We start from the raw sequence: 12,528 nt of genomic DNA on the forward strand, positions 1-12,528 counted from the left end.
CTTTGTAGAGGAACAAAACTGCTCAAGCAGTGGGAAGCAATCACTTAAACATCACTATGGAGCATCAGACAATAAAGGGTATTTAAAACAAACCATTATGATATCTGAACACATATAAAAATAATCTCTTTATTGTGATTTCTTTTTTCTCTTTACCTGACAGTAGTATTTCTTAAGAATAAATATTAACAGATTAAAGTATCTCTGCTGAACCTGCAATTTCACAATTCTTCCTTCCCCAGATGACTGTTCCCTGCTCTACACCATCTCTTCCTTCTAGGCAGTACACAGGTTTGCGAGGCCACATTGCCCACCAGATAAGGGGCCTGCCCCAGTGGGAGTCACTGCTTCCCACCCTCTGCACCAGCAACAGTGGCTTCAGCAAACCTCCTCCCTGCCAGCTTCTGCCCTTGTACAATCCACGACTCCTACTGAAGGCCCTCTGCAGAACTAAAACAGGGAACAGATTTGACAGAAAAATAGCATTTTTTAAGAGTAGCTGTTTTTCAACGGAGTCAGATCACCTGAGATCATTCAATGTGTAACTGAGTGAACATGTTTTCCAAACAGTGGAAAAGGAGAGGTGAGAGCAGGAATATGGTAAGGACTTGGAGCTGCTGGATGTCTCACAAAAAATGGTCATATGTACCCTGCTGATACAACCACCCACCTGGGGAGCTAAGCTGAACTGTTGTACTCTGCATTGGAGCAGAGCTGGAGCTCTGAAAAAGAAGAGCATTTGACTAAGCAGTAACTAATAGCTGAGGTGGCAGCACCTTTAACAGCTGTAGTAATTATGGAAATGAACTTGTGACTACCCCCTTAAACCATAGTTACCTCAAAAGCTGGCCTCACCCTGAATTAGAAAAGATTTACTAGTTTTGGTTTTGTTTTGGTTTTTTCCTGCTCTGAGAGCATTTCAAACTTAGTGAGGTGAAATACAAAATACATTTAAAGAAATTATACTGGTAAATGAAGATCCTAAAAAAGTTTTAAAATGGGCAACACTAAAATAATAATGTAAGATGTTACTTTTTTACCTCAAAACACTTCTATACTTTGAAGTAAAATCAACTGGTTTAAAATCTATTACTCTAATACAGAGAGATAACAAAACTCAACACCACTCACAATAAACTTTACAATATTTGTCATGTTATAATAAACTGGAAAAATGAATACGTAATGATCCTTTGTGCTAGATCCACCGTTTTAGAGGTTCAGTAAGCTATTTGTTCATCTGTATGACAGAGGTTTCAGTCTGATACACAGAATACAGTGCTTAGCTTTTAAACCGGTTCAGTAAAAGCTCTTTCAGGAAGACTGAAGACCAACCACCTTTCTCCTTCAACTCAACAAATCATATCCCATTTAATTCAGTTTTTATTCAGTGAAATGATGTATAAAAACTTACAAATCTGAGAACTTAACTATACACAAAAAGATGATACTCAGTTTAAACGTATACACAGAGAAGAGCTGTGGTTTATGACTTGCCCTCTCCCGCCCCTCCCCCCAAAACACACACTGTCTCCATTTACCATGGGGCACTTGTTCTGTCCGCTTATGCCTTCTGTCGGCCCCGCAATTGTTCAGTGAGTTTCATTGCTGCTGTCAGTTTCGGTTTAGAGGCTACCAGCAAAAAATCTGGGCATCTATATAAAATAATAAGAATCAGCCACTTGATTTTTAACACAAAGATGCAGTGCTACACCATCAGCTATAACTAATACTACAGAATTCACTCTTTCAGTTTCTGCCGGCTTTGTCTTGGCTTTGAAAATAGCGGGATACTCACAGAGCAGAATTTGCCAGTCAGCAAAGCGATTCACTTTAAAACAACCATGATCCCCTCTAAAGCATCTCTGACCAGTTCTTCTTCCTCTTGACTCACACCATTAGACCAAATAAAATCATGGACATTTCTTGCCTGAGTGAGGCAATAAATATTCTCTCTCCTTTTATCTGGAATGACCCAAACCTATAGCTAACACCACATGCATGTGTCGTGCTGATGTGGTACAGTGCTCACCAGTACATCACTTCTCTAGTTTCCTTTGCAGCTTAGGTGACAACACTTACCTATTAGTTTCTCTTCAACAGGCCAATAAAAATGCACACAGCTTAGGACATTTTAAATTTGATTAAAAATTACCTGTGCAATGACTAGTTTTGTCAAACTAAAGAGTTTTCTGGGCTGAATCTGAGGGCAGACAGCCCGTTACTTACAAAGGATGTGTGCATTTATTTACCTGTACCAAATATACACACAAATACTTTCTATATATATATATAAAAAAATCTTTATACACGTAAGGGATTTTTTTATATATATATATATATATATAAAGATTGCCATCACATTATTATTATAGCTACTTAAGTCAAAATTTGACTAAGTAACTACTTCACTTGACTCGATGTTACTTGAAACAGATACCCAAAGGCATACTTGACAGAAAGCATGGAGCTGAAAGAAACCAAACACCCTCATTTTTTTTTAATTCAACGAACAGAGATTTTTTGTGTTCATTGAGAAAAATCCTGAGGACTTTAAGTTATAACCTTAATCAACTTGCATGGTGTATATTTGCCAGATCTTTTTGAAATGCCTTTTACCAGGGAAACTAAATATGTATTTATTTCTTTGCTTACCAAACTGATACTGTTTCTCATTACACTCATCATTGTATCTAAATACACTTTAAGCAATCTAAATTTTGTTTAAAATCTATTAAATTTGGATTAACTAATACTATCAACATAGTTAGCTGGATTATTATTTTCACATGTTCCTTTGTATTAAAATCAATTACATTTTGGTTTGATGCAAGAGCTTTCTGTTTGTTTTGGTAGGAGAGGCAAAGTCCAATTTTCTAACATGCCAGTACAGTTCTGGTTGCTGAAGACAAAGGGCGGGAAGGAGGCTGTTGGAAAAGATGGCAGGGGTAAGTGAGGTAAGAGGTGGGAGGAAAAAATTGATTTAATAAAAAATGAGTAAAGAACCTTTAAAAAATTGATACAGGTTTCACATTCAGTCTAACAACACTGCTTCCTGCTCCTTTTTGATGGAGGCTAACACTGCATTATCAGTCTCCGTGGCTTCTGTGTCCCCGCCACCTAGCAGAATGGAGCGATCTTCCTCTAGCGTAAAGACAGAGTTTTGATTTTGGCACGAATGTTTGACTACTTCATTGGGAGTTGAAAACGTTTTGTCACACAAGTTACATTTGTAGGGCTTGTTGGTCTGTACTAGCATGTTGTCCATTTGACTGCCTTCCTCAAAAGTACAGAGTTCCAGCGTCTGTTTGTCCACCATGGTGTACGTGTCCATGCTCTGGTTTAGGCACACGTGTCTGGCAGCCTGGTTAGCCCTACAAAAGCTTTTGTCACAAGTGCTGCACTTGAAGGGTTTACCAGTGTGTATGTACATGTGCTCCCTCCAGTGGCTTTTCTGAATAAATTTGCGACCACAGATGGAACACTCGTATTTCCGTCTTTTTACTTCCCTCTCTTGATCTGCCTGCTCCAAGTTGTCTATGTCTGCAATGTCGGAGGGGGGAGGTGTCTCTGACTGCTGCTGCCCATCAATTATTGGGGAGTCCGAGATCTGCTGCAGCTCGCTGTCACTAATCATCCCTGCTTCAGGCACTTCCACAGCATCTTTATCAGCTGTGTTGTTACAGAGAGACAAAGAAATATTGCTTTCTCCTTGCTGGCTCGATGTGAAGGGAACTCCTGTGTGAATCTGCAGGTGCTCACGCAAACTACTTCGCAAATTGAACCGGCGACCACAGAGGTGGCAGGCATAGTATTTTGGGAAGCTGCCGTTCCTTTTCATAATGCTCGGCTTGACGTGTGCTATTGTGAGTGAGGCAGGCTGTTCGTCTGAAGAAGACGCTTCCATGTTGACCTCTTCTCCTGCAGGTGAATTGTTACCAGCACCAGATACCAGTTCTGGGGATAAAGAGGATGGCAATGGGTCAGAAGTGGACATATTTGTCCTGGTCACTTGTGGCAGAGTTGTAGCTAACTGCGAGAGCTGTGGGCCTTCAGAAACCTGCTCTTGGTTCATCCGTGAGGTCTGTGGCCTTGGTTCTCGCCCGAGTTTCTCAGTCGCTGACGTAACTTTAGTGGGATGTCTTATCTGGTGATCTGCAATCTGAATGCCATATAATGAAGATGCTAATGGAAAAACTTGATCCGGGTGAGAAAAAGTTCCCTGACTTGCCAGGCTGGCCTCTTGGATTAGTGGATATGCATGCAGAAACTTTATGCCCTGTTCTAGTCGAACTGGGTCAATGAGTTGCGGTGCCATCTTCCCGGTGTACATCAAATGCAAGAGATAACTGAAGATATCTGGCTGTATGTCAGTCGCTTTCAAACGGACACATTCACTGAAAGGTAAAGCGAAATGATCAATAAAAGATAAGGAAAATCTTTTTTTAACAGATCTAGGTTATTCAAGCATTGAGAAAAATCTCAGGCATCTACTTTAATTCAAAAGGCAGAATCTGCAATAAATACAGAGAAATGCTTTAATGTAAAAGAACTAGTCTTGTTGGCCAAGGAAAGTATCTGTCTTGAAAGACAAAGATGTCCCATTGCAATCTACATCTTTCTACGCTGCAGTTATTTTATAGATTTGTTGTCATATATTAATACGTTTTTGTGAATGGCAAAGATATCTTTTCCCCTTTTTATTAGCTAATGTAACTAAAATAAAATCTGCTAGGACTGGAGTCTAAGTCAGAGTCAATTAAACTTTCCTCAGTACCCAACCCTGAAAACACCTAAAATTCACCTGGTACTTGCCTGTTTGGCTTCTATGGCTTACCACTGTTTACTGCTACAGTTCTGCAAACGGGTGGTATCACCTTGTCTCAATTGCATTACCATCCAGAAACTCTGCAGGACAGAATGCGAAGCAATAGGTGTAGCCTGGGCACATCTAGCCCGTGGATGCCAGGCTCCTTTCAAAGCAAAATAGTAGCTTCTTTCTTGAACTGGGAGTAAGTAAGAAACAGTAGCACCAGTGGTATGGTCAGCCTAGTGGTCAGCCTAACAGTCCCTCGGTTAAAACACTCCACAAAGGGAGAAGCTTTAGCTGGGATGCCCTCTTCAGGCTAACAGGACTGAAACCAACACCATCCTCCAGCTGAGTGCATGCATCAACCTTTAGGATACTCTGGACTGAAAAACACACCATTCCTTTGGTTGAAGCTGGATCTCTGTGCAGAAAGAGAGGCAAGGTTCACAGAAGCAGAAAGAAAATCAGGAACATCTTGGTTAGGTCAGTTAGCTAACGAGAGAGGACCGGGGACTCTTAATACTTTTTCAGAGTTATTTGTAGCTCTTCCATTAAAAAGTTAAATAAGAAATTCAGAAATGGACGTGACAGTACACTGCAATCTGAATGCTCTGAACACAGTAGGCTACCAAGCTAAGGAGGAAATTACAGACAGTCCTTCCATTTCTTGAAGTGCATCCTCCTCGAGCTCTCTCTCTGACTGATTTTGAATTTAGATATATTACTCAAATAGAAATGTTGCAATGCTGTCTTCACCATGACTGTGTGCTCTTGATGGAGCATCAAGACCAACAGATATATCTGCCTGCAGTCCTGTCTCAGAAATAAACATGCATTTCTGTCCTTGATGTATACTTTTGGCTAAGAACTCTTAGGCAAAGAGTTAAGTTTCACTCACTTAAAATAAACTTTTTGAGATAGTTCAAATGACTGGGAAAAAGAAAAGACAAAAAAATATTTAAGAGTCTTACACTTCTGTTATCCTTTCAATGCCCTCCATAAAAGGCTGGCCACAAAAATAAAACAAAAACCAAAACAACCCAACCCCTCCCAAAGCTCTCATGAAATCCTTTACAACTTCTTCATTCCACTGTGTAGTCTTTATTATTTACCCAACTTAGGTGCAAACTATAAAAAAATGAAACATTATCCTCATTTGTAAGTCCATTTCTCCTAGCAAACACTTACTGGGTTGTCTATAACATTATGAAAATGTCAAGACCAGTGCCAAGACAGCGGAGAGGATAGTGTGTGGGGGAAGGAAAGTGCAAGAGTGAAGACAGGATTCTCCAAGTATTCAATTCTAGGATTCTATGGGGTTTTTTTTAAGGATAAGGAACTTGTTCTTAATTATAACATTTTAAAATTAATCACAGTTTAACTTTAATATGTTTTAAACTGAGATTCTAGTTTGCAGATATGACTGTATTCTGTATTCCTTATGTTATAGCAAGAAGAAACAAGAACATCATCTTGTTTCAAAATGTTGCTAGACCACCTTGCCTTAGCTAACTGAACAACACTTGAACAGTGAACCTTTTTAGTTACCTGGTTTGATGAACAAACAGCATTTTGAAGTAGTTGGAGAAAGAAGCAAGGACTGATTTGTGTGCCTTGAAGTAGACATCACCAATGGCAACTGTGCAGTCACAAAGGAAACCGAACTCTCTCTGAGCATTGAGTTGCTGCAGCAGAATAAGTCCATGGTTGGCCAAATCCATTTTTTCACACTCTGAAAAACAAATTACTTCCGTGTAAAACTTAACAGTAGATGCACAGACACACCAGAATGGCTGTTTTCCTCTAATACCCATATATCACGCTTTATTAACACCTCTTGATCCCAAGCTACTGTATAAATGGTTTGTTACACGTAGGCTGTGTTTCATGATGAACAAGGCAATTCATAAAGGTGCAAATGATTTGCTGACTCTTAAAAGAAAAAAGCAGAGCCAGGACTGGAGACTTTTTGAAGAGGCACTGGGGGGAATTTGATACAGAAAGGAGAAGAAGAAATATTAATAGGTAGTAAACCCATCTATTTGTAATGGGAATAAGTAAGTATTATTTGGGCTACCACTTGTCTGTTCAAACAGAAAAAATAATTCTCCCTTCTAGTATCTGTCACCCTCACCTCAGTGGGTGGAGAGACAGGAGCAGAACCTGATAAAAGACAAGTTAGATAACTTCTGCATAAAAGATATATACAGACACTGAAGAATCCAGATAAAAGTATGTGTCCATCCAGCTGAATACAAACCAAGCATTAAATAATTAAGCATTTCTGATGGTTATGCCCTTTCTTGGTAAATACCAGATACATACCTGAGACTTCCCTGGCTGAAATAATTAATTCATCCTAGGTATTGGCAAGCCCTCTGGACTATCAGAACAGGAGGGACCAAACTTTTCACTCAACAACTATTTGTTTATTTATTGAGATCAGTTACAACAGCATTTTGTAAGGAGCCTGCATGACAGAGTGCCTCATGCTCACCTAGCAAATTAAGAAACTCAAAGGCATGAGATGCAGTTCCATTCATTGCTGGCCACAGATACAAGGTAGGATAACTAATGGTGAAATGTGGTACCAATCTGAGCCCCCCTAAACCAGGGCTTCTGCAGCTTTCCACATTTGCTTGTACTTCCTTGCTGGAGGGTGCCCTCAAAGAACTACCTAGGAGCTATATATTTTTTCTTAGGAATTCAGGGGCAGGCTTGGAAGCAATAATTGGTAACTTGGGGAAAAAAACCCCAAAGGACACACATTAGGGCAGTTGCATACGGTTGGATGGATAATTATGTGGCTAATAAGATCAGTAAGTGGATATGAACTTAACAGAAACAGAATTTCGGGCAGAAAAACTGAAGGGATGAAGTAATGTAGGTCTGTATGTAGCCAGGTAGAACAGGAAGAGAAGTGGACAAAATACCTGGGCTTATTATGCCCAGAACAGTGCAGATGCTCTATAAACAGAAAAGAAAGAGAAATCAGAAGTACATAAAAAATGTTAGACTTGTAGAAAGTTTTGAGGTTTTTCCCCACCAAATTTAGAAGGAAGCTATTGAAATGCCATGTAAGGTACAAACAGCTTGTTTCTTCTATGCATGAAGAGAGTGGCTTTGGGGAAAGAGAAAAGTGCATTACACATGTGCCAATAAGTTCAGTTATTGAAGAAACAAGTATTTCTACTTGCTGGAGAGTGAATTTAAATCAGTAACCAGGCTGACCAAATGCATTTCTTTGCATCTACATGAGATCACAATGCGTTTGAGTCAGGGGGTATATGAGCAAAGAAAGAAACACAATTTAAGATACATTGATTATTTTCTTACACTTAACAGGAGAGAAAAAATCAAAACAAAAAACAGGTTCCAACTCTCTGCAGGTCCATACTCTCTGCCCTAAATGAGTGTTTTGATAATTATGTCTGTGTAAACAATATGCTAGAATCCTCTCCCTCTCTCTCTAAAAAAAACAACCAAACAAACAAAAAGAATACTTGCTGTCATAAATAACAAACTCTATTTTAATTATTTAATCCTGCAAAATGCTCCATGCAGGTAGACTTTGTGATATTACAGAAAACACATTCAATTTTTTTTTTTTTGCGGGTTTTATTTATATTATTCTATGTGTATGATATTTTTTAATTCATCACTGTGAGGCCTGGATTATATTTGGGCAGCAAATCTTGTCAAGCAGAGCAAACCACTAATGTGAGGGAACTCCAAGCCACAATGTCAGTCTTTCTAGCTACTATCATATAACGCTTGTTTAGGTTATGGTTTCACCCTTATCCACACAGCAGTCCCAGTGGCAGGTGAAGCTGTTACCCTTCATCAGAGACCTGAATTAACTTTTTCATAAGATGATACAGTGTACCCATGAGCAGCACTAAGTTTTAGGGTGTTTCTAAAAGATCCTGAAATGCTTTGAACTGAAAGCACCAGAAGAATTACGCTCAAAAGAAATGACAGGGCAGAGAAAAAGACTTTGACTCATGCAGAGAAGTACCTTATAGATACGCCTATCTTCATAATTTGCAAATTTTATGCAAAACTAAGTGCTGTCACTACCACCACACCAGGCTGTGTGTTAGCGCTGACCGACTGAACAACCGTGCGGAATAACCTCCTGCGCCCCGGCACTGGAGGCACGGTCCGTGCGCGGCACAGCTGGCCGGCTGGCCCGGCGCAGCTTTACCAAAACTTTCGAAATTACCTCGTTTGCTCAACACCGGACGAAAGCCCACGGCGGGCTGAGCCCTTTCAGAAACCGTACGTTTACTCGGAAGGCCACGAAGGAAAAGCGATGGGCACCAGTCACAGACGAGACTGGGAAGGAGCCGGTACCGCTCCGGAGGAGAAACGGGCCGAGTGGAAAATCGCTGTGAGCGACGAGACAGAAGGGAGGGGAGGCTGACAGCCGCCCGGGCCGGGCACACGGCGGTCGTGCTGACAGAGGACGCAGCTGCTGCCCGCCGCTTCCTGCTCTGGCCGCACACACCCGGCACACACCCACCTCCCGCCGAACCCCGGCCCCTCCAGCCACGGAGGGTTCCGGTCCGGTCCGGCCACTGACAAAAGCGCCCCACCGCCCGGGAGCCCCGCACCTGCGGAGGAACGGCAGCCGCTGGGCACCGGGGGCGGGGGTGGGCGCGGGCCGCCCGCTGCCCAGAGCCTGCCGGAGGCTCGCGCTGGGGCCCGGGCCGGCCCCGCCCGCCGCAACGGGACCGCGCGCGCGCGCGCACCGGCAACGGGAAGGGGGAGCCGGGGCGCGCGCCGCGCGGGCGCTGCCACCGCCTGACGGCGCCGTAGCGCGCGGCAGAGGGACTCTCGAGGCGGCGGGGAAAGGAGGGCCCGGGGGAGGGGAGGCGTGGCCCTGCCGCCCGCCGCCCGCCCCGCTCCTCCTCCTCCTCCCCGGAGTCACGCTCGGCCTCTGTGGCACAGGTGCCGGCGCCCTCCCATTGGCCGCCGGGGCGGAAGGCCGGGTGTCCGCGGTCCGCTCTCACTGGCTGCGCCCCGCCCGCCCCTCCTCCCCTCTCTCCGCCTCCCTCCCTCCCACCGCCTCCGCCCCTCCCTCCCGCCCTCCCCCCCCCCTTCCTTCCCCCCCTCTCCTCCCCTCCCGCCCACGCCACGCGCGCACGGACGGACGAAGACAGCGCGAGACGCAGCGCGAGCGAAGCCGCCAGGGCGCGCGAGACGGGAACCGCCGCCGCTGCCGCCGCCGCCGCCAGGGCCGCCCAAGCCTGCGAGGAGAGACAGGCGGGGCCGCCCCTCCCGCGCCGCGCGGCGCCCTCCTCCCCGCCCTCCCCTGCGCCGGATGCCGCCGGACGGGGGGGCCGCCCCGCGGCGGGAGGGACGGAGGGAGGGCGCGCGGGCCTCAACCGGCCACGACGAGCCCGGCACCGGGCGACACCGGCCTCCCGCCCCCTCCCTCCCCCTCCCTCCCGCCTCCTCCCTCCCTCCCGCGGCGCGGCCCACATCCCCCACCCCGGCCTGGCCCTCCCCTCCGCGCGGGCCCATCCCCCCCCCCCCCCTCGCCACCCCCCCGGGCTGTGTCCCGGATGGAGCCGCCCGGCCCGGCCCGGCCCGGCGGGGGTTTGTCAGGAGGCCAGGCAGCCCCAGCGGCGCCAGGCGCAGCCCTCCTCCTCCGCGCCCCCCTTGGCCCGCCGCGGCGCGGCCGGGCCCCGCGGCCGAGCGCCCCTCGCACACAATGAGGAGGTAGGGCCGAGCAGGCCCCGCCGCGCCCCCACGCTCGCTCGCCCGCCCGCCGCCGCTGCCGCCGCCTCGGCCCGGGCCGCGACCGGTACGGCGGGGCCGGGCGCACGTGCGGGCGGCTCCGGGATCTCCCGCGGTGCGCGGCGCGGCCGGTGCTCACCTGAGGGGCGCGGGCCGCCGAGGCGCCTGGTGCCGCGCGGGCCGCCGCCGTCTCCGCGCCCAGCAGCAGCAGCAACAACGGAGTCAGCGCGGCGGCGGCGGCGGCGGCTTTTCCTGTCCGGTTACGTTAGGGTCACATGACCGAGAGCGGAGCACAGAGGCTGCAGCGAGGAGCCCCCGCCGGGGGGGAGGGGAGGCGGCGAGCGCTGTGGCGGCAGCAGCAGCAGCAGCAGGAGCCACCCAGCCCCCGCCCGCCCCTCCCTCCCCCGCCCGCCGCGCGGGCCGCACCGGCGGGACCGGCCCCGCCGCCGCCGTCCTCCCGGGCACCCCCCGCGGCCGAAAACGGCTGCCACCGGCGGAGCGGCGGGCGGGCCCCGCGGCGGGCGCGCTGCCCCTTTAAAACTCTCGAGGGTTGGTGCCGGTGCAGCCGACCCCTCGCCGCTGCTGGTCGGGGGCGGCCCCTCGACTGCCGGCGCCCCTTCGCCGGCCGGGATGCGGAATAACGGGCCGGGCTGCTGCCGGCTACCCGGCGGTCCCGGCTCGGGGCCGCTGCAGCGTACGGGGACGGGACGGGACAGGGCGGCGCTCCGCTCGCCGCAGCCTTCCCGGGGCACTGCCGGCCTCGCCGCGGCGGCAGGGGCTGCTCGCCGCCGGGGGCGCCCGGGCTCGGTGGGCACCGGGCAGCGCTTTGCGGTTGAGTGAATCTCGTGGCGGCGGGATCCCTCCCTTTCGTCGTCCTGGGGAGAAGTGGCGGGCGCAGGTTCGTCCCTCCGCTTCCCGCCGAGCCACCGGGGACCCCGGGGAGACGGGGACAAACCGGCAGGAACGGAGCGGGGGGTGGGACGTGATATCCCGAGGCTCAGGGGCACGAACTTTTGTGAGCGGTGTCCCGGTCCTGGCCTCTCTCCAGGTGTCATTTATAGCCAGGTCTGCGTTCGGTGTTTCGCCTGGTGGCGGGGGACTGGCGGGTCGCTCTGTGGGGACTGACCCGGGCTTGTCGAGGTTGAACTGTCAAGGCAGGGAGGTGAGAAGTTCACTTGGAAAAAGAGTGATTCAGAGTACAAACGTGGGAAGCTGGGGTTAGCGTTTGGTCTGTTTGGTGAAGTTATTTGAACTGGGTATTTTTAACTCGGCTTTTTAAACAGGGGACACGCTGCAGTCTCCCATAAAAGTCAAATCTAACTTTGCGCAACCGCAGGTTCAGTTGCGGTGGAGTGTGGAGGAAAGGCTGCTGTGGCCCGGCCTTGTTTTATCCAAATCTAAGGCGTGGTGCTTTTAAAGCTGCGCAGATGAACGCACCAACGGGTACTGGGATACGTGAAAAAATTGTTGGTCTTGCAAAAGTTATTAACTCAAAGAGTCGTCACTGTGAAGCAGGGAGGCCGTCTTCAGCACAGGGATGGGAGGTCCCTGAAGAAATGGAAGGGTGAGCTCTGTGTCGGCCTTAGGTGTGATTTCTGAGTCAGAGAATCGGTTTGGGCACGATCTGGACCTGCACCTTGTTGTAAGGTGACATCCGCTTTGCACCCCCTGCCCCAGGGGCCGGCTCCTGCTGTTGTTAAGTGTGCTCTGTGCTGTTCCTTAGGAACAGCATATGCTGCCATGTCAACGGTTTGAATTAGGTCCAGATTATTATTACCTTTTAAAAGATCCTTATCTAAGCAACCTTTCAGTGGACTAGCTGTAGCTGGGATGATGTTTCCACAGTAGTCATTAAGTAAGACTTGCTATAGAAAGAAGGCCCACATTTTTTTAATTGACATGAAACGTGCTGAGAGGGGGAGGGAGGAATCTTGTATCTTGTCTTGCTTGTAAATCAACAGATGATTGCAGTC

General features: G+C 48.3%; 1 protein-coding gene across 8 annotated transcripts; it reads right to left on the reverse strand.

Moving 5' to 3' along the window:
• Positions 1-115: 115 nt before the first annotated feature.
• On the reverse strand, positions 116-10,831 carry ZBTB2 (zinc finger and BTB domain containing 2). Of its 8 annotated transcripts, none has more exons than XM_071740567.1 (6): positions 10,695-10,831; positions 9,036-9,268; positions 6,359-6,542; positions 5,709-5,740; positions 5,207-5,231; positions 116-4,397 (listed from the first exon to the last, which is right to left on the reverse strand). In XM_071740567.1, exons 3-6 carry the CDS (start codon positions 6,529-6,531, stop codon positions 3,035-3,037), a joined length of 1,593 nt encoding a protein of 530 aa, XP_071596668.1. In that variant the 5' UTR covers positions 6,532-6,542; positions 9,036-9,268; positions 10,695-10,831; the 3' UTR covers positions 116-3,034. The 8 variants fall into 8 exon arrangements, with proteins under 8 accessions (XP_071596668.1, XP_071596669.1, XP_071596667.1 ...); XM_071740568.1 differs by having other exon boundaries at positions 9,036-9,201; positions 10,695-10,828; XM_071740566.1 differs by lacking the exon at positions 9,036-9,268.
• Positions 10,832-12,528: the final 1,697 nt, after the last annotated feature.

Source organism: Heliangelus exortis, chromosome 3, assembly GCF_036169615.1.
Source record: "Heliangelus exortis chromosome 3, bHelExo1.hap1, whole genome shotgun sequence".
Classification (NCBI taxonomy): Eukaryota; Metazoa; Chordata; class Aves; order Apodiformes; family Trochilidae; genus Heliangelus; species Heliangelus exortis.

Excerpts from the sequence above, each read along its gene's own strand:
- ZBTB2 (XM_071740566.1), bottom strand. The coding sequence starts at position 6,531 with ATGGATTTGGCCAACCATGGACTTATTCTGCTGCAGCAACTCAATGCT. Across the intron at positions 5,741-6,358 it reads CTGTTTGTTCATCAAACCAG|TCATTTGAACTATCTCAAAA; the intron begins GTAACTAAAAAG and ends TCTTTTTCCCAG. Across the intron at positions 4,398-5,206 it reads CAGCTTCAACCAAAGGAATG|TGAATGTGTCCGTTTGAAAG; the intron begins GTGTGTTTTTCA and ends TTTACCTTTCAG.